This window comes from Oratosquilla oratoria, chromosome 7 (assembly GCF_046742065.1).
Source record: "Oratosquilla oratoria isolate Oo_2021 chromosome 7, ASM4674206v1, whole genome shotgun sequence".
Taxonomy (NCBI): domain Eukaryota; kingdom Metazoa; phylum Arthropoda; class Malacostraca; order Stomatopoda; family Squillidae; genus Oratosquilla; species Oratosquilla oratoria.
This window is the reverse complement of record NC_134783.1, coordinates 69,674,585-69,695,761: the sequence shown is the minus strand read 5'-3', so window position 1 is coordinate 69,695,761 and position 21,177 is coordinate 69,674,585. Positions and strand designations below refer to the sequence as shown.

Below are 21,177 nucleotides of genomic sequence, written 5' to 3'. Positions count from 1 at the left end.
ACACACACACACACACACACACACACACACAGGCTTGCTGGTGTACGAGTACCGATTTGGTCTGCTGACTAAGTGGTTAAAACAAACTATCTGTTTATATTGTAAGTTTAGATATAATTGACATTTTTAAAAAACGCCTAGATGAATAGAGTATATGGAGCCCAACCCCGATCTAACTTATTTCTCACCATCGAGAAATCGTACACTTGAATTAAGACTGTGGTTCTTAACCGTTTCCACTGTTTACACCCTCTTTTGAATTCACAAGTAGCCCCGTACGGACTAATAAGTCTCTTGCTGTTTGCATCTTCTTTGTATTCCGTTGTATCTAAGGTTTTTCAGCCTCCGCTTCCCTCCCTTTTCTTCCATCCCGCTATCCCAGTACCATTACCCATCTACAGTAACATATCGTGATACGAGAGTCCCTCTTCCAATCCTGGCACCACTGCATAATCTATTAATCCCTGTCATCCACTCTCCAACCCACCACCCTTTTCCACGTATACTTATACCTGTCTCTCTTCTTAAACAGTTCGCTATCATCAACTCCCTTTCTAAAAACATCTTAAATATATTCTCTCCACTGCAGTTTTTACCTAACATCTCGCACCTCCTTGATACTCCATATGTCAGCTCATCTACTCTAGCATTGGGATTTCCCAGCACCACTAAACTGATCAAACTCTCTACAAACTCTTTTTAATTAATCCTCTTCATAGACCTGTCTTTCCACTATTAGCATCAAGGTGTGTGTGTATTCACTTGGTCTTTGGATCACGTGTGTGTGTGTGTGTGTGTGTGTGTGTGTGTGTGTGTGTGTGTGTGTGTGTGTGTGTGTGTGTGTGTGCGTGCGTGCGTGCGTATGTGTATGTGTGCGTGTGCGCGCGCGCGCGTGCGTGTGTACCTAACTGTAGTGTACGAGGTTGGAGTTATACATATGGAGTACCATCTTGATAATTTTACTTGTTAAACTTAGCCTTAAATCAATTCATATAGTTGGCCATTTCCTCCTTTTTCAAATTGACGCATCAGTGTGAAATGTTATGCTTCCTAGCAAATTTTTTTTTTCTTAACTTTCATAAGACCTCATGTTATTTCATTCCATACTAACAAATCCTCTCTGTCTGTTTTTTTTCTAGTCATTTCTCTCTTTTAAATATCACTATCATATTACCCTTCTCCCTTTGCTCCTTCAGTGGTCCCAGCTTTCCCTCTTATAATGCAGGTTTAGGATCAGTAGTTGCCGCCTCATGCATTTTCTTCGTTTTTCTTGTATTCTCTTGTATACAGTGACAACACCACTGATGCCAATTCCAGCCTAGAGCAAATCTTGTGGATATTTTTTTATCATACCCTTATCCATATGATGAAATGCCACTCATATGTTCATAACTAATTTATATATATCAGTCTTTGTATGAATATGTGTATCGTGCCATTCATATTAAAATACACATAGGTAGTTGTGAGAGCTGTTATCTGCCTTTTCTAAAAAAAAAAAAAAAAAAAAAAAAAGTCGGTAACCTTTTCCTTTCTTTTTTATCTACAGAAACACTGAAGGGTATGGCGCCCAAGTACTGGGAACTGTTCCAGAAGCTGGAGTGTTTGGGCTTTCGTTTGATGCATATGAATTTGAATATGGTGGGTGGTAACTCATACACCGTAAATGGTACTATATACTCTGGTTTCTACGAGTTAGTATGGATGATGGAAAACCCAGTAGAATAAAGAAAAAGTCTTTACATCTATACCTGAGAATTGAAAATTTCTTACCCTTTGTGTCAGTGCCGCGCATGCGTGGTGCATGCATACATTGAATTTAAACGCCAACAGCGAAGAGACGTCAGATTTCCGCATATAGGTACTGTAAGGTATACCTCTACTAACCACCTATTACCACCTAACAACCACTACGACACTTCTGAATCACACCCCGCCACGTCGCACCATGTTTCATCGAGCCGGCTTCAAACCCTCGAAGCACCTGAGGTTTCGACTCTCTCCTATAAAATGAGGGTTCACCGCCCCATGAGTCACAGTCGTCGGCAGCCCTTGGCAGCAGACAGACGCACTCACACGAGCATAGTTAAGCTTGCTAGGGCTACTCCCTAGAGTTAACTGTAATCGTGGTCCAGCTTTACGTTGGAAAGCTTTTTTGGCAGTTACACTGCCACCCACCTCTGGGCATTTCCCAGTACTTTTTCCTTGTACCACCTTTCTCGTTATTTCGTAGCTCTCCGGGATCCGCACGAGCCCTTGTTGGCTCGTGAGACTTCTTCGTCGTCCGGCCCGGCGAAATCTAGCAACATCTATCGTAGTTTAGAAGTAGTGTAGACCCCGTACCACTGGGCACACAGTGGTCCTATTACGCGGCTGTCACCAGTCGCCAAAGGAAGCTGTGTGACCCCCTTTATATTGTATTTTTGCTCTGCTGAGCACATTTTTTCTGTGTACCAGGGAGCTCGTCCCCCCACCCCAACGCGCAGGATGGAGTCCTCAACTCCATCCCTGCAAACTAGGAAGACTTCCCCTGACGACCCCAATATCGACCCGGACAAGGCAAGACATGTGTTTATTCATTCCGACCAGACCCGATTAGCCGACCTCAATCCTTTTATGCTTAAGAAATGTCTTTCCCAATTTACCGATGATATTAGCCAAGTGAAAAAACTTAGGAGCGGAGACCTCCAAGTTACCACCAACTCTGGGAGAGCTACACGCGATCTACTTAAGGCTAGGAAGTTTCATTCATTCGATGTTGTTGCATCCCTCCCTAGATCACTCAACTCCTGCAGAGGAGTAATCCACTGCAGAGACTTGGTGACCATGGAGGAGTGTGACATCCTCGACGAGATGAAATCGGAAGGAATACTAGATGTTAAATTCATAACGCGACTGGACCGAGAAAGGAACATGCGAGTGAACACGCCCCTGTTAATTCTCACTTTCAATTCAACAACCCTCCCTGACCACGTCAAAGTAGGATACATTCATGTCCCAACACGACCATATGTCCCCAATCCTTTGCGCTGCAACAAATGTTTCAAATATGGTCACTTAGCCAAATTCTGCAGCAAACAAACAGTCGTATGCGGTAAATGCGCAGGCGAACATCCTATGGATGCTTGCTCTGCAAAGGTGTTTCAATGTGTTAACTGCCCCTCCAATAACAACCATGCATCCACCTCCCGAGACTGTCCCACTTTCAAATTAGAAAAAGAAATCTGTACAGAGAAAGCAACTTGTGGCATATCCTTTTACGAAGCAAGGAAGCGTGTGATGGAAAGACTAGTTACCCCAACTAGTACTTCCGGAGCAACTTCCTATGCTTCGGCAGTTAAAAAAACGTACAGAACCATTGAAACGCAAACTGAGAGCAAACACTCCAAGGACAAAGAACACCGCCAAAGTAACAGGCAAACTCACTCGCACCTTCCTTCCCCGGCCATCCCAGAGCCTTCCAAACGTGTGCCCACACGTACTGAAGAGGATGTCAATATGGAGATCTCCGTTTCCCAAAAACGACTTTTAAGTCCTATTACCAGCCCAGACCGTTCATCCGGGGCTAAACACACCTCTCCCACTAAGGCCAAGAAAGGAAGAAACCGAAGCAGATAAAAAACAAAACAAAAAACAAAACAAGAAAATAAATAAATAAATAAATTAAATAAATAAATAAATAAATAAAAAAAATGAAAATAATCCAGTGGAATTGCCGAGGTGTTAGAAGTAAAGTAAATGACTTAACGATCTTTAACTCACTCAACAACCCCTCAGTTATATGTCTACAAGAGACCCACCTTGACCCCAGTGTTCAGTTCCAACTAAAGAACTATACCACCTATAGGAAGGACAGGTTGGCGCCTGGAGGGGGGGTCGCAGTTGCAGTCAGCGACTGCCTTCCCCAAGTGGAATTACCACTGGCCACCACCTTGGAAGCAGTCGCTGTCATAACTAAAATAAACAACAAACTCGCGACCATCTGCTCCGTTTATCTACCTCCCGACCCTCGTTTCCCACTAGAGGAGGTAAACGAGCTCTTCAAACAACTACCCCACCACAAACTGATAGTGGGAGATTTTAACTCCCACCATCGCATGTGGGGTAGCAAAAGAACCTCTCGTCGAGGGGAGCAGATGGAAGAAGTGCTCGAATCAAACAACCTGGTCCTCCTAAACACTGGCAGTCCCACTCGAGTAGACAATACTAGGGGTTCATTTTCTTGTATAGATTTATCCCTATCATCTCCTGCGTTGTCTGACAACACCCAATGGGATACGCATGACGACACCATGCTAAGCGATCATTTCCCAGTAATAATAAAAATAGGGGGTAACAACACTACGGCTCCTCCAGCCTACGGAGACAACTCGCCCCCTCCCTGTCCCAAATTTAACATCAAAAAGGCCAACGGAAATGTATCGCACAACCACCAACGTCAACATCACAGGGGATAATATGGATGACAAAATGTTCAATTTATCAAACTCTATTTTGAATTCAGCGCATGAGCATATACCAAAAACCTCGGTATTTCACAAGCATAGAGTTCCTTGGTGGACATCAGACTGCAGAAAAGCACTTTGCAAGCGGAATAGGGCATATCGAACTTTTAAAAATAACCCTATTGCACCCCATTTCATTACTTTTAAAAAGACGCAAGCAGAGGCCCGTAGAACAATAAAACATGCCAAACGTAAGTCTTGGCATGACTACATCTCAACTATAAACGCAAACACTTCTCTATCACAAATCTGGTCAGCCGTCCGTAAAATAGACGGCAAATACACGCCCAACATTAAGACCCTAACAATTGGAAACAAGTTTGTAGATGCTCCCCTGGACATCGCAAACACAATCGCAGACACATTTACGCAAACAAGCAACACGAATAACTATTCACCAACCATTTTACAACACAAACAAACACGGGAAGCAGAACCTCTGATCTTCCATACACAGACACACTACGAATATAACACCCCCTTCCAACTACACGAGCTTAAACAAGCCTTAAGCTCGTGTAGAGGAACCTCTGCTGGCCCAGATGAGATTAGGTATGAGATGCTGCAACACTTGAATTCAATTTCACTGGAAAAATTATTAGAAATATACAACACAATTTGGATTAGTCAAGAATTCCCAGAAACATGGAGACATGCCCACGTCATACCCATTCTCAAAAAGGGGAAGGACCCAAAGAGTCCTTCCTCTTATCGCCCTATAGCGCTTACCAACTGCTTATGCAAAGTATTAGAACGTATGGCCAATAACAGATTGAAATACATACTAGAATCTCAAAATTTAATAGTTCCTGCCCAATGTGGTTTCAGGAAAAATAGAAGTAGTCTTGACCATTTAGTCAAATTAGAACAAGATATCCTCTCCTCCTTCGAGAGGAAGGAATATCTTGTTGCTTGCTTTTTGGATTTAGAAAGAGCCTACGACATGGCATGGCGACGTGGTATCCTCGAAAAACTCTATGCACTTGGCCTTAGAGGGAATCTCCCTATTTTCATTCAAAAAATTTTAAAAGACCGCACATTTTCGGTCAAAATTCAAAATTACTATTCAACAGTACGCACCCAAGAAAATGGCGTACCACAGGGAAGTGTGTTAAGCCCCACACTTTTTATGTTGCTGATAAACGATATTCTACCCGCTCCACCTCGGAACCTTAAATACTCATTATACGCCGACGATGTCGGAATCTGGCATTCCTCTCCGAATGCCAAGTTTTCCGGCTCTCGCGTACAACTGGCCCTGGACTCGCTCCAGGACTGGTCTGACAAATGGGGATTTAAGTTTTCGGAATTAAAGTCAACAGTAATTGTATTTTCACGCAGAGCCCAGGCAGAAATAAATCTGCAATTACATGGTACTCCCATTCCAGTACAAAACTCAACCTTTTTTCTTGGCCTGAGACTGGACTCCAGGCTAAACTGGAAGGCCCATGTAAAATACCTAGTTGATGCGTGCAACAAGAGAATTAATTTGCTACGTAAACTAACGGGCACAAATTGGGGAGCAGATAGGAAATCCCTGCTAATGATTTATAAGTCCCTAATTAGATCAAAACTAGACTATGGGTGTCAGATTTATGGTTCGGCAACACTAGCCACGTTACAACCCCTGAACATCATCCAAAACAAAGGCCTAAGAATAGCAATTGGAGCACTACGCTGCACAAGGATCGAGAGGCTGGAGGTCGAAGCAAACGTACCCCCCCTCCACTACAGGCGCGAGCTCCTTGCCCTAAGATACGTCGCCAAAGCGCTTCGCATCCCTCAACATCCCTGCAAGGAGACAATCCAACGATATGAGCACTTCACCAACTCCAGCCTAAATCCCCTTTCCATCAGGATCCGATCCTTGTGCGAGCAATATTCAGTGCCACTGTGGTCAATAGAACAGATTGAAGCCACCGTCTTACCACCGTGGGAAAACATCGCCCCGAAGATCTTCATTAACCAAGACCTACAAAAGAAGACTTCATCCAAAGAAGAACTAAAACAAAAGACCTTGGAGACCATCCATAAGTACAATGACCACATGGCACTGTACACTGATGGCTCCAAGTGCGGCCACAAAACTGGGACAGGGTTATACTGCAACAAAACCCGGATGATGTTCAGATTGCCGAACCATACGAGCATATATATCGCCGAACTCTACGGCATATATAAAGCCTTAGAATATGCTCAATCCGACACACATAGTAAATTCGTCATATTCACAGACTCATTAAGTGCACTAAAATCAATCAAGACAGGTAACCATATGGAGAACTTCCTCTTGGGCAAAATCATTAGCACATTGTCGATAACTAGCAAGTCCATTACTCTCTCTTGGGTTCCCAGTCACATTGGGATCTTCGGGAATGAGAAAGCGGACATCTTAGCCAAAACTGCTTTAGAAATAGACTCTATTACCGACATACCCCTGGACATAGGCACCTTCAATTCCATACTAAGAAAACAATTACACACCCACTGGCAACTCCAGTGGAACAATCTCGACATTTCTCACAAACAAAAGGAACACATAACAGATTGGTCGACATCATACAGAAATAACAGACTCGAGGAAATCGCCATAGCAAGACTGAGGATGAACTCGACCCGCCTCACCCACTTAAAACCATATATTGACGGCGTATTTCCTCCCCAATGCAACACATGCAACACTATACTATCCATAAGACACATACTCCTACACTGCTCAAAATACAACACACAGCGCCAAGCGCTCATACAACATTGCCAAATTAAGAAAATTCAGCTGAGCACCACAAATCTTTTGACAGACGACCGTTTACTTATTGACAAAGTAGTATTTTATTTGCGCACTACTGGACTATTGTGGGAATTATAATGGTAGAATAAAAAGGATCGCAGGTTCACACCGGGCTTAATGACCTCATTATAGGTCGATAGCCTTAAAGATCCAACAAAAAAAAAAAAAACCCATGAGTCACAGTCGTCGGCAGCCCTTGGCAGCAGACAGACGCACTCACACGAGCATAGTTAAACTTGCTAGGGCTACTCCCTAGAGTTAACTGTAATTGTGGTCCAGCTTTACGTTGGAAAGCTTTTTTGGCAGTTACACTGCCACCCACCTCTGGGCATTTCCCAGTACTTTTTCCTTGTACCACCTTTCTCGTTATTTCGTAGCTCTCCGGGATCCGCACGAGCCCTTGTTGGCTCGTGAGACTTCTTCGTCGTCCGGCCCGGCGAAATCTAGCAACATCTATCGTAGTTTAGAAGTAGTGTAGACCCCGTACCACTGGGCACACAGTGGTCCTATTACGCGGCTGTCACCAGTCGCCAAAGGAAGCTGTGTGACCCCCTTTATATTGTATTTTTGCTCTGCTGAGCACATTTTTTCTGTGTACCAGGGGGCTCGTCCCCCCACCCCAACGCGCAGGATGGAGTCCTCAACTCCATCCCTGCAAACTAGGAAGACTTCCCCTGACGACCCCAATATCGACCCGGACAAGGCAAGACATGTGTTTATTCATTCCGACCAGACCCGATTAGCCGACCTCAATCCTTTTATGCTTAAGAAATGTCTTTCCCAATTTACCGATGATATTAGCCAAGTGAAAAAACTTAGGAGCGGAGACCTCCAAGTTACCACCAACTCTGGGAGAGCTACACGCGATCTACTTAAGGCTAGGAAGTTTCATTCATTCGATGTTGTTGCATCCCTCCCTAGATCACTCAACTCCTGCAGAGGAGTAATCCACTGCAGAGACTTGGTGACCATGGAGGAGTGTGACATCCTCGACGAGATGAAATCGGAAGGAATACTAGATGTTAAATTCATAACGCGACTGGACCGAGAAAGGAACATGCGAGTGAACACGCCCCTGTTAATTCTCACTTTCAATTCAACAACCCTCCCTGACCACGTTAAAGTAGGATACATTCATGTCCCAACACGACCATATGTCCCTAACCCTTTGCGCTGCAACAAGTGTTTCAAATATGGTCACCTTGCCAAATTCTGCAGCAAACAATCAATCGTATGCGGTAAGTGTGCAGGCGAACATCCAACGGATGCTTGCTCTACTAACGTGTTTCAATGTGTCAACTGTCCCTCCAATAACGATCATGCATCCACCTCCCGAGACTGTCCCACCTTCAAAATAGAAAAACAAATTTGTACGGAAAAAGCAACTTGTGGCATATCCTTTTACGAAGCAAGGAAGCGTGTGATGGAAAGACTAGTGACACCAACTAGTACTTCCGGAGCAACTTCCTATGCTTCGGCAGTTAAGAAAACCTATAGAACCATTGAAACACAAACAGAGACCAAACACTCCAAGGAAAAAGAACACCGCCAAAGGCAAACTCACTCGCACCTTCCTTCCCCGGCCATCCCAGAGCCTTCCAAACGTGTGTCCACACGTACAGAAGAGGATGTCAATATGGAGATCTCCGTTTCCCAAAAACGTCTTTTAAGTCCTCTAACCAGCCCAGACCGTTCATCCGGGGCTAAACACACCTCTCCCACTAAGGCCAAGAAAGGAAGAAACCGAAGCAAATAAAAAAAAAAAAAAAAAAAAAAAAAAAAAAAAAAAATATATATATATATATATATATATATATAAATAAATTAAATAAATAAAAAAATGAAAATAATCCAGTGGAATTGCCGAGGTGTTAGAAGTAAAGTAAATGACTTAACGATCTTTAACTCGCTCAACAACCCCTCAGTTATGTCTACAAGAGACCCACCTTGACCCCAGTGTTCAGTTCCAACTGAAGAACTATACCACCTATAGGAAGGACAGGTTGGCGCCTGGAGGGGGGGTCGCAGTTGCAGTCAGCGACTGCCTTCCCCAAGTGGAATTACCACTGGCTACCACCTTGGAAGCAGTCGCTGTCATAACTAAAATAAACAACAAACTCGCGACCATCTGCTCCGTTTATCTACCTCCCGACCCTCGTTTCCCACTAGAGGAGGTAAACGAGCTCTTCAAACAACTACCCCACCACAAACTGATAGTGGGAGATTTTAACTCCCACCATCGCATGTGGGGTAGCAAAATAACCTCTCGTCGAGGGGAGCAGATGGAAGAAGTGCTCGAATCAAACAACCTGGTCCTCCTAAACACTGGCAGTCCCACTCGAGTAGACAATACTAGGGGTTCAGTTTCATGTATAGATTTATCCCTATCATCTCCTGCGTTGTCTGACAACACCCAATGGGATACGCATGACGACACCATGCTAAGCGATCATTTCCCAGTAATAATAAAAATAGGGGGTAACAACACTACGGCTCCTCCAGCCTACGGAGACAACTCACCCCCTCCCTGTCCCAAATTTAACATCAAAAAGGCCAACTGGAAAATGTATCGCACAACCACCAACGTCAACATCACAGGGGATAATATGGATGACAAAATGTTCAATTTATCAAACTCTATTTTGAATTCAGCGCATGAGCATATACCAAAAACCTCGGTATTTCACAAGCATAGAGTTCCTTGGTGGACATCAGACTGCAGAAAAGCACTTTGCAAGCGGAATAGGGCATATCGAACTTTTAAAAATAACCCTATTGCACCCCATTTCATTACTTTTAAAAAGACGCAAGCAGAGGCCCGTAGAACAATAAAACATGCCAAACGTAAGTCTTGGCATGACTACATCTCAACTATAAACGCAAACACTTCTCTATCACAAATCTGGTCAGCCGTCCGTAAAATAGACGGCAAATACACGCCCAACATTAAGACCCTAACAATTGGAAACAAGTTTGTAGATGCTCCCCTGGACATCGCAAACACAATCGCAGACACATTTACGCAAACAAGCAACACGAATAACTATTCACCAACCTTTTTACAACACAAACAAACACGGGAAGCAGAACCTCTGATCTTCCATACACAGACACACTACGAATATAACACCCCCTTCCAACTACACGAGCTTAAACAAGCCTTAAGCTCGTGTAGAGGAACCTCTGCTGGCCCAGACGAGATTAGGTATGAGATGCTGCAACACTTGAATTCAATTTCACTGGAAAAATTATTAAAAATATACAACACAATTTGGATTAGTCAAGAATTCCCAAAAACATGGAGACATGCCCACGTCATACCTATTCTCAAAAAGGGGAAGGACCCAAAGAGTCCTTCCTCTTATCGCCCTATAGCGCTTACCAACTGCTTATGCAAAGTATTAGAACGTATGGCCAATAACAGATTGAAATACATACTAGAATCTCAAAATTTAAGTTCCTGCCCAATGTGGTTTCAGGAAAAATAGAAGTAGTCTTGACCATTTAGTCAAATTAGAACAAGATATCCTCTCCTCCTTCGAGAGGAAAGAATATCTTGTTGCTTGCTTTTTGGATTTAGAAAGAGCCTACGACATGGCATGGCGACGTGGTATCCTCGAAAAACTCTATGCACTTGGCCTTAGAGGGAATCTCCCTATTTTCATTCAAAAAATTTTAAAAGACCGCACATTTTCGGTCAAAATTCAAAATTACTATTCAACAGTACGCACCCAAGAAAATGGCGTACCACAGGGAAGTGTGTTAAGCCCCACACTTTTTATGTTGCTGATAAACGATATTCTACCCGCTCCACCTCGGAACCTTAAATACTCATTATACGCTGACGATGTCGGAATCTGGCATTCCTCTCCGAATGCCAAGTTTTCCGGCTCTCGCGTACAACTGGCCCTGGACTCGCTCCAGGACTGGTCTGACAAATGGGGATTTAAGTTTTCGGAATTAAAGTCAACAGTAATTGTATTTTCACGCAGAGCCCAGGCAGAAATAAATCTGCAATTACATGGTACTCCCATTCCAGTACAAAACTCAACCTTTTTTCTTGGCCTGAGACTGGACTCCAGGCTAAACTGGAAGGCCCATGTAAAATACCTAGTTGATGCGTGCAACAAGAGAATTAATTTGCTACGTAAACTAACGGGCACAAATTGGGGAGCAGATAGGAAATCCCTGCTAATGATTTATAAGTCCCTAATTAGATCAAAACTAGACTATGGGTGTCAGATTTATGGTTCGGCAACACTAGCCACGTTACAACCCCTGAACATCATCCAAAACAAAGGCCTAAGAATAGCACTTGGAGCACTACGCTGCACAAGGATCGAGAGGCTGGAGGTCGAAGCAAGCGTACCCCCCCTCCACTACAGGCGCGAGCTCCTTGCCCTAAGATACGTCGCCAAAGCGCTTCGCATCCCTCAACATCCCTGCAAGGAGACAATCCAACGATATGAGCACTTCACCAACTCCAGCCTAAATCCCCTTTCCATCAGGATCCGATCCTTGTGCGAGCAATATTCAGTGCCACTGTGGTCAATAGAACAGATTGAAGCCACCGTCTTACCACCGTGGGAAAACATCGCCCCGAAGATCTTCATTAACCAAGACCTACAAAAGAAGACTTCATCCACAGAAGAACTAAAACAAAAGACCTTGGAGACCATCCATAAGTACAATGACCACATGGCACTGTACACTGATGGCTCCAAGTGCGGCCACAAAACTGGGACAGGGTTATACTGCAACAAAACCCGGATGATGTTCAGATTGCCGAACCATACGAGCATATATATCGCCGAACTCTACGGCATATATAAAGCCTTAGAATATGCTCAATCCGACACACATAGTAAATTCGTCATATTCACAGACTCATTAAGTGCACTAAAATCAATCAAGACAGGTAACCATATGGAGAACTTCCTCTTGGGCAAAATCATTAGCACATTGTCGATAACTAGCAAGTCCATTACTCTCTCTTGGGTTCCCAGTCACATTGGGATCTTCGGGAATGAGAAAGCGGACATCTTAGCCAAAACTGCTTTAGAAATAGACTCTATTACCGACATACCCCTGGACATAGGCACCTTCAATTCCATACTAAGAAAACAATTACACACCCACTGGCAACTCCAGTGGAACAATCTCGACATTTCTCACAAACAAAAGGAACACATAACAGATTGGTCGACATCATACAGAAATAACAGACTCGAGGAAATCGCCATAGCAAGACTGAGGATGAACTCGACCCGCCTCACCCACTTAAAACCATATATTGACGGCGTATTTCCTCCCCAATGCAACACATGCAACACTATACTATCCATAAGACACATACTCCTACACTGCTCAAAATACAACACACAGCGCCAAGCGCTCATACAACATTGCCAAATTAAGAAAATTCAGCTGAGCACCACAAATCTTTTGACAGACGACCGTTTACTTATTGACAAAGTAGTATTTTATTTGCGCACTACTGGACTATTGTGGGAATTATAATGGTAGAATAAAAAGGATCGCAGGTTCACACCGGGCTTAATGACCTCATTATAGGTCGATAGCCTTAAAGATAAAAAAAAAAAAAAAAAAACCATGAGTCAGTCTCAGCTGTAAGCTGAATACACTCGCTTCTAACCTGGTGTTGGTGGACGAGAGACGAAATCGGACTACTCATCATCCCTTCGGTGCTGGTAACGTAGGGCGTTGCGGAAGGAACCAAGTTCTCTGTTCTTAATTTGTTCAAGTTCCTAGTGGTCAAGTTGAATAGTGTTAAGTCTAATTTAATGTTAAGTTTAATTGTATTTGTTGGGAATGTCAGTTGGTAATAAATATTGTTAAATGTTATTGTATGCTTTAAATTCATTCACTTCGAAATGTTATGTATGTTCCCCCCTTAGACTAACCTTGACGTACGTAACATCTGTGGGGGCCCGACCGGAATCTGACCCGTTGATCGTAATAAGTCATCGTAATCACTCTGATTCTCTCTAATAGTTTGATAATTGTATTTAACTTGAAATTGAAAAATATTTTCACCTGGAACTTGACTTCTCATCGCAACGTCTCTATACCTTGTGTGCATTTATTGTGAATCCTGCTTGTACCTGCTCTAAATTCTCTATAAATGGCCAAATAGGGGTAGTTAGTACAGTAGGTTGTTCTATGTATTGTTCTTACCGACAGAAGTGGTGTTCTCCCACATACAGCTTGCAATTGTGACTCCTTTTCCTTGCTTACTATAACTTATGTGAATTTACTTTATGCACGATTACGTCGCTGTAACTTGACCAACCCAAATACTCTACTTTTTACTTAAACTACAGAGTATACCTATGAATAGGGCCCTTGTTTTACAGTAGTGTGGGCTGCTGTCCCCCTGTTTCCTTTTGGCTTGTTACGAGTAGAACGTACCTTGCAAGAACCTAATTCGGTCTTGCCACTAAGTTTATGCCAGGTGATAAACTTCATGATACCTGTAAGGCCTTTAGCTTATTCTCGAGTTAACTTGCCAGGCTCTAAGCAGGTTTCACTTATATATGTATATAGAGTACGGAATCTTTTAAATTTAAACCATGGCTAAGCAGAGTGATTTCAAAGCGACTGAGTTTGTGGGTAACCCAGATATCCAAGAATTCAAAGAGACTAATATTTGTAAGGACGATTTAAAGTATATAGCAAAGACCTTCAATATCTCTTTCAAACCTGACTTAAGGAAAGATGAGCTACGTGCTCTAATTCTAGCTCACTTAGGGGATAAAGATGTCCTCGAAGCTTCACGTTCGTTACAAACTTCAGATCCTAATCTACTACTTGAACTAGAGAAAGTGAAGCTAAAGTCTCAACAAATGCAAATAGACTATGAGAGAGAAGAAAGAGAGAAGGAGAGAGAAGAAAGAGAAGGAGAGAGAAGAAAGAGAAGGAGAGAGAAGAAAGAGAAGGAGAGAGAAGAAAGAGAAGGAGAGAGAAGAAAGAGAAGGAGAGAGAAGAAAGAGAAGGAGAGAGAAGAAAGAGAAGGAGAGAGAAGAAAGAGAAGGAGAGAGAAGAAAGAGAAGGAGAGAGAAGAAAGAGAAGGAGAGAGAAGAAAGAGAAGGAGAGAGAAGAAAGAGAAGGAGAGAGAAGAAAGAGAAGGAGAGAGAAGAAAGAGAAGGAGAGAGAAGAAAGAGAAGGAGAGAGAAGAAAGAGAAGGAGAGAGAAGAAAGAGAAGGAGAGAGAAGAAAGAGAAGGAGAGAGAAGAAAGAGAAGGAGAGAGAAGAAAGAGAAGGAGAGAGAAGAAAGAGAAGGAGAGAGAAGAAAGAGAAGGAGAGAGAAGAAAGAGAAGGAGAGAGAAGAAAGAGAAGGAGAGAGAAGAAAGAGAAGGAGAGAGAAGAAAGAGAAGGAGAGAGAAGAAAGAGAAGGAGAGAGAAGAAAGAGAAGGAGAGAGAAGAAAGAGAAGGAGAGAGAAGAAAGAGAAGGAGAGAGAAGAAAGAGAAGGAGAGAGAAGAAAGAGAAGGAGAGAGAAGAAAGAGAAGGAGAGAGAAGAAAGAGAAGGAGAGAGAAGAAAGAGAAGGAGAGAGAAGAAAGAGAAGGAGAGAGAAGAAAGAGAAGGAGAGAGAAGAAAGAGAAGGAGAGAGAAGAAAGAGAAGGAGAGAGAAGAAAGAGAAGGAGAGAGAAGAAAGAGAAGGAGAGAGAAGAAAGAGAAGGAGAGAGAAGAAAGAGAAGGAGAGAGAAGAAAGAGAAGGAGAGAGAAGAAAGAGAAGGAGAGAGAAGAAAGAGAAGGAGAGAGAAGAAAGAGAAGGAGAGAGAAGAAAGAGAAGGAGAGAGAAGAAAGAGAAGGAGAGAGAAGAAAGAGAAGGAGAGAGAAGAAAGAGAAGGAGAGAGAAGAAAGAGAAGGAGAGAGAAGAAAGAGAAGGAGAGAGAAGAAAGAGAAGGAGAGAGAAGAAAGAGAAGGAGAGAGAAGAAAGAGAAGGAGAGAGAAGAAAGAGAAGGAGAGAGAAGAAAGAGAAGGAGAGAGAAGAAAGAGAAGGAGAGAGAAGAAAGAGAAGGAGAGAGAGAAAAAAGAGAAGGAGAGAGAAGAAAGAGAAGGAGAGAGAAGAAAGAGAAGGAGAGAGAAGAAAGAGAAGGAGAGAGAAGAAAGAGAAGGAGAGAGAAGAAAGAGAAGGAGAGAGAAGAAAGAGAAGGAGAGAGAAGAAAGAGAAGGAGAGAGAAGAAAGAGAAGGAGAGAGAAGAAAGAGAAGGAGAGAGAAGAAAGAGAAAAGGAAAGGGCTCATGAACTTCAACTTAAGCAATTAGACATTCAAAACAATGCCAAATCTCCTAAAACTAAGACTGATTTGCTGAAGTATGTCAAGCTTATACCTACATTTCCTGATAGTGATCCTGAGTCTTTCTTTAGGGAATTTGAATCCACAACTCTACACTTTGAAATTACTAAACCTGACTGGGTTTGGCTTATTAAACCTAAGCTGTCTGATAAAGCACTTAAAGTATGTAATAATGTGGACGATAACACTAATTATGACGAGGTTAAAGTAGCAATTCTAGCTTCGTACTCAATCAGTACAGAAGGATACAGACAAGCATTTAGGTCACTTAATAAACTTCAGTATCAAACTTACCATGAATTTGCCTCTGAGAAATTAAGGGGTCTTAAGAGGTGGTTAAAGTCAGCCAGTGTTAATACTTTTGATGAACTTGTTAATGTTATAGCATTAGAGGAATTTATAAGAAAGATTCCCTACTCTATCAAAATGCACCTCATCGATAGGGGAGAAAATGACCTGATTAAGGCCGCACAGTTGGCTGATGTGTTTTCCCTGGTCCATCGTTCGCCCACCAGGGAGAGGAGAGTGCTCCAGCATAATGTAAAGTCTAATAGTGGGTTTAAGGATGGTGAGCTGGTAGATCAGAGTAATTTAAAAACAAATCTAACCTGCTCTTTTTGTAAAAGACGTGGACACCACATAAAACAATGCCCAGACCCTAAATGTAAAGTGTCACAAACTACTGCTCCCAGCAAACCTGTAGCTGCAATTCTGTCTGTGCCAACCAGTAAAACTGCCGATATCTTTCAGCCTTTCCGTTCACTTGGTGCCGTGTCTCTGGAGGATGGTGGCGAGGTGCACCCCATTCGTATCGTGAGAGATACAGCTGCTGCCCAGACGGTTATACTAAAGTCATCTGTTCCTGGTATAGACAGCAATTATACCGGCGAAAGTGTGTACCTCCATGACTTTAACAGCCAGTTTCCTTTGAGACTAGCTCGGGTGCACCTCAGCTGCGGCATTGTTCAGGGACCTGTAACGGTGGCGGTGAGCGAACAACCTTCCCTTCCTATCCCAGACTGTAGTTTACTTCTTGGTAATGACATAGCTGGTGGACTTGTACAAACTCCTGCTCCTATCATTTTGAGTGACACTCCCTTAACGCATAACCCTACTGATGAGTTAGAGCGAGAACAGCCAAATTTGTTCCCTAGTTGTGCGGTAACCCGATCCCAAAAATTAAAAGACACACCTACACATTCACCCCTTCCTCCTCCAAGTGCTATTCCACAAATATTCACTGAACAGAGTTTATTAGAAGCACAACAGAATGACACTACTCTAACTCCCTTACACTCTAAAGTAGTTCCCAAGGAAGATATTCTACATCCTCCATCATTCTACTATCATGATAACATCCTCATGAGACTTTACAGACCACCGCAATTATCAGATGATGACACCTGGGCAGAATGTCACCAAATTGTATTACCCACCAGCTTGAGAACTCCTATAATGGAAGTAGCTCACCAAGGTCTCTCAGGTCATTTAGGAATAAGGAAGACATATCTTCGCCTTCTGAATGAGTTTTATTGGCCTGGCATGAAAAAAGATGTAGCTGAATTTGTTAAGAATTGCCACCCATGCCAGATTGTTGGGAAACCTAATGAAACTATACCACCATATCCATTGCAGCCTATTAAAGTACCTTTTGAGCCTTTCAGTAAATTAATTATAGACATTGTTGGACCTCTCCCAAAGACAAAGAAAGGCAACCAATACATTCTCACCACACTTTGCCCAACTACAAGATACCCTGATGCTTTTCCTCTTAAGAATATCTCTGCTAAAACTGTTGCTAATACACTCGCTAACTTGTTCACGACTTTTGGAATCCCAGAAGAAATCCAATCGGACAGAGGTAGCAATTTTACCAGTGTTCTATTTGCAGAAGTTCTAAAGCTGCTCGGTATTAAACAAACTCTATCAACAGCTTACCATCCTCAGTCGCAGGGGGCCTTGGAACGTTTTCATCAGACTATGAAATCTATGATTAGGAAGTTCTGCTGTGAGGAAGACAGAGATTGGGATGAGGGCCTGCAATTTCTTCTATTTGCCATAAGGGAAACACCATCAGAATCCCTAGGGGTCTCACCTTTTGAGTTGCTCTTTGGACGCAAGGTAAGAGGACCCCTCAAGGTCATCAAAGATCATTTGATCTCCTTACCTTCTACAAAGTTAGTCACGGTAAACAATTACATTACCTCTCTTAAATCTAACTTGGATAAAGTTCGTTCTTTTGCCAAAACTAACCTAGCTCATGCCCAGTCTGTAATGAAGACTAACTTTGACTCAAAAGCCTTGGTCAGAGAGTTCAAAGAGGGGGACTTAGTCCTGGCATACATCCCTATCTCTGGTTCACCTCTTAGCGCTAAATATCATGGACCATACAAAATTTCTAAAACTATCAGATTCTAACTATGTAATTTCAACACCCGACCGTCGCAAGGCTACCCAACATATTCATGTGAACCTAATTAAACCATATAAGACCACTAGCCCACTACTAGACTGAGAAACAAGTGTTAGCGGTGAATACTGTACCTAATGTTATGTCTCATACACCTAATAATGCCATGTACATTAATTTTGACAAGATTTTACCGAACATTGACTCCCATCCTACCGATAATTCGCATATACTTGGTAACCTAGTTCCCTACCTTAGTCATCTCACGAATGAACATGCCAATAATGTAACTGAAATCATTCACAAATATGACTCTCTTCAAAGATGTGTCCGGCATCTGCAACATTGCCACTCATGACGTGAAGCTTGTACCTGGATCTTCTCCTATTAGGCACAATCCTTATAGAATCCACCCCCAGAAGCGAGAACAGATGAGGAGTGAGGTCAACTTCCTGCTCGACCACGGATTGGCCAGCCCGAGTCAATCCCCCTGGGCTTCGCCGTGCCTGCTGGTGCCGAAGGAGGGAGGTCAACTTCGCCTGTGTACGGACTATAGGAGAGTCAACTCTATAACTGTTCCTGACGCATATCCATTACCCCGCGTTGACGACCTAATTGACGAGGTGGGAACAGCCCAGTACATTACTAAAATAGATCTAATGAAAGGTTACTATCAGATACCTTTAACAGAAGAGGCTAAATTGATCTCTGCTTTTACAACACCATTTGGCCTCTATCATTATAATGTCATGCCCTTCGGAATGAGGAATAGTCCGGCCACCTTTCAGAGGGCAATGAACTACCTATTGCAAGACTTAAAGGGTGTGGGGGTGTATTTAGATGACATCTTGATTTTTTCTCATGACTGGCAACAACACCTCCAACAGGTAGATGCTGTGCTATCCAGATTATGCCAAGCCAACCTGACTGTCAAACTCTCCAAGACCAGCTTTGGAAAGGCTACAGTGACGTATCTTGGACATGAAGTTGGGCAAGGCATCGTTCGACCCAAGACTGCTAACATCTCTGCTGTCATGGAGTACCCTGTTCCCGCTACCCGGAAGGCGCTCATGAGGTTTTTGGGTATGGCAGGGTACTATCGGAGATTCTGCCCGAACTTCGCCGAAGCTGCACTTCCTCTCACCAAGCTGACCAGCGGTTCTGTTCCATACAAGTGGACACAAAATTGTCAAGCCGCGTTCGAACATCTTAAGGCGATGCTTACAAGGGATCCAGTTCTACGGTCACCAGACTTCACTAAACCCTTCGTTCTCCACACCGATGCTAGTGATGTCGCTATTGGAGCTGTACTTCTCCAGGAGAACACAGACACTCTTCACCCAGTGGCCTACTTCTCTGCAAAACTAGACGTCCATCAACTCAACTATTCTACTGTAGAGAAGGAGCTACTGGCTATAGTGGCTGCTATCAAGAAGTTTGAGTGCTACCTTCAACCTAGCATAAAACCTCTCAAAATATACAGCGACCACAACCCTCTGACTTTTCTACACCGTAACAAAACTTCGAACCAAAGGATGCTTCGGTGGTCTCTGTTCCTTCAACCATTTAACATAGACATCCACCATATCACCGGATCCCAAAACGTGTTGGCCGATACCCTAAGCCGTATATAAACCATCTTATTCTCACTCACCGCCTCTACATCCCGATGTGGCGGCGTCTTAATGGTGGGGGAGTGTAAGGTATGCCTCTACTAACCACCTATTACCACCTAACAACCACTACGACACTTCTGAATCACACCCCGCCACGTCGCACCATGTTTCATCGAGCCGGCTTCAAACCCTCGAAGCACCTGAGGTTTCGACTCTCTCCTATAAAATGAGGGTTCACCGCCCCATGAGTCGGTCTCAGCTGTAAGCTGAATACACTCGCTTCTAACCTGGTGTTGGTGGACGAGAGACGAAATCGGACTACTCATCATCCCTTCGGTGCTGGTAACGTAGGGCGTTGCGGAAGGAACCAAGTTCTCTGTTCTTAATTTGTTCAAGTTACTAGTGGGCAAGTTGAATAGTGTTAAGTCTAATTTAATGTTAAGTTTAATTGTATTTGTTGGGAATGTCAGTTGGTAATAAATATTGTTAAATGTTATTGTATGCTTTAAATTCATTCACTTCGAAATGTTATGTATGTTCCCCCCTTAGACTAACCTTGACGTACGTAACAGTACACACATTTTATATTAATGCAGTAACACATTTCAGGTGTAGGCACACATTCACGTTCAATGGAGCGACGGAATTATAACAATATTCTAGAAGGCAAGGTGATGGATCTGACGCAATTATACATCTTGGCCATCCTCGATGACGTCACGTTTACTATTTGAGCAGGCAGAATTTTGATGTGTAACGTTTCATATTTCAACAATAACCACAGCGTTATTTCTTTTCCTGGGGGATACTCAGTATCACATAAAAATGAAGTCGTATAAATAGTAAAGGAGAGACTTAAAAAGAGTACCAGAACAGTTTCAATATAATCAGTTTTCATGAGCTTTAGTTGCCCCTTCCTGATTCATTTTACTATATTATCATTAACTTACCTATTTATTTATATGCACGCCATTCATCAGAGATTATTGTGTTTCCGGGGTGTATGTATTTATTGATGAGTAGAATGGGTTAGGTTAGGTTAGGTTAGGTTAGGTTAGAACCTAACCTAAGATAACAAAATCGAAGACAACAGAAAAAAAAAATAGTGGTGGGGCAATAACAGGAAAGTTCCGGGACTTTTGCCAAGGCTGGAACCAAAACTTCATGTTTCCTTTATTTTGTATGAAGAAATTGGTTTCCAGATACGAACGTTTCATCTTGCGGACCACCTCCCACGGTAAGGTGGGACCAATCGTATTCACAAGTGAATTCTCGTTCATTGAATATCACTTCAGAACGGCAAAAAATTATTACGAATAACAGTTAGAAGCCTATGCATACTAATTATATTTTTAGTTTGGTAGAAAAAAACAACAACGCGTAAATAATACCAAACAGCGAGAAACAGTTCTTAAATACGCGGACTTTCACATGGCTGATATATATATATATATATATATATATATATATACATACACATATATATGGTGTTGCTATGGGATCGCCTCTTGGTGTTCTTTTCGCCAATATGTAC

General features: G+C 42.8%; 3 protein-coding genes across 3 annotated transcripts in view; all 3 read left to right on the top strand.

Moving 5' to 3' along the window:
- LOC143026946 (uncharacterized) overlaps positions 1-1,867 on the top strand; it is an 8,616-nt gene extending 6,749 nt beyond the window's left edge. The window contains exon 5 of the mRNA XM_076187735.1: positions 1,550-1,867. Within this exon, the coding sequence (XP_076043850.1) occupies positions 1,550-1,728 (179 nt within the window). The 3' untranslated portion in view covers positions 1,729-1,867. The remainder of the gene's footprint in view (positions 1-1,549) is intronic.
- Positions 1-21,177, top strand: part of LOC143026847 (uncharacterized) — a 108,129-nt gene that overhangs the window by 22,084 nt on the left and 64,868 nt on the right. The gene's annotated exons all lie outside the window — the stretch shown is intronic.
- Positions 13,890-19,661, top strand: LOC143026944 (uncharacterized). Its single transcript, XM_076187734.1, has 4 exons — positions 13,890-14,141; positions 15,621-17,794; positions 18,419-18,650; positions 18,915-19,661. Exons 1-4 carry the CDS (start codon positions 13,890-13,892, stop codon positions 19,659-19,661), a joined length of 3,405 nt encoding a protein of 1,134 aa, XP_076043849.1.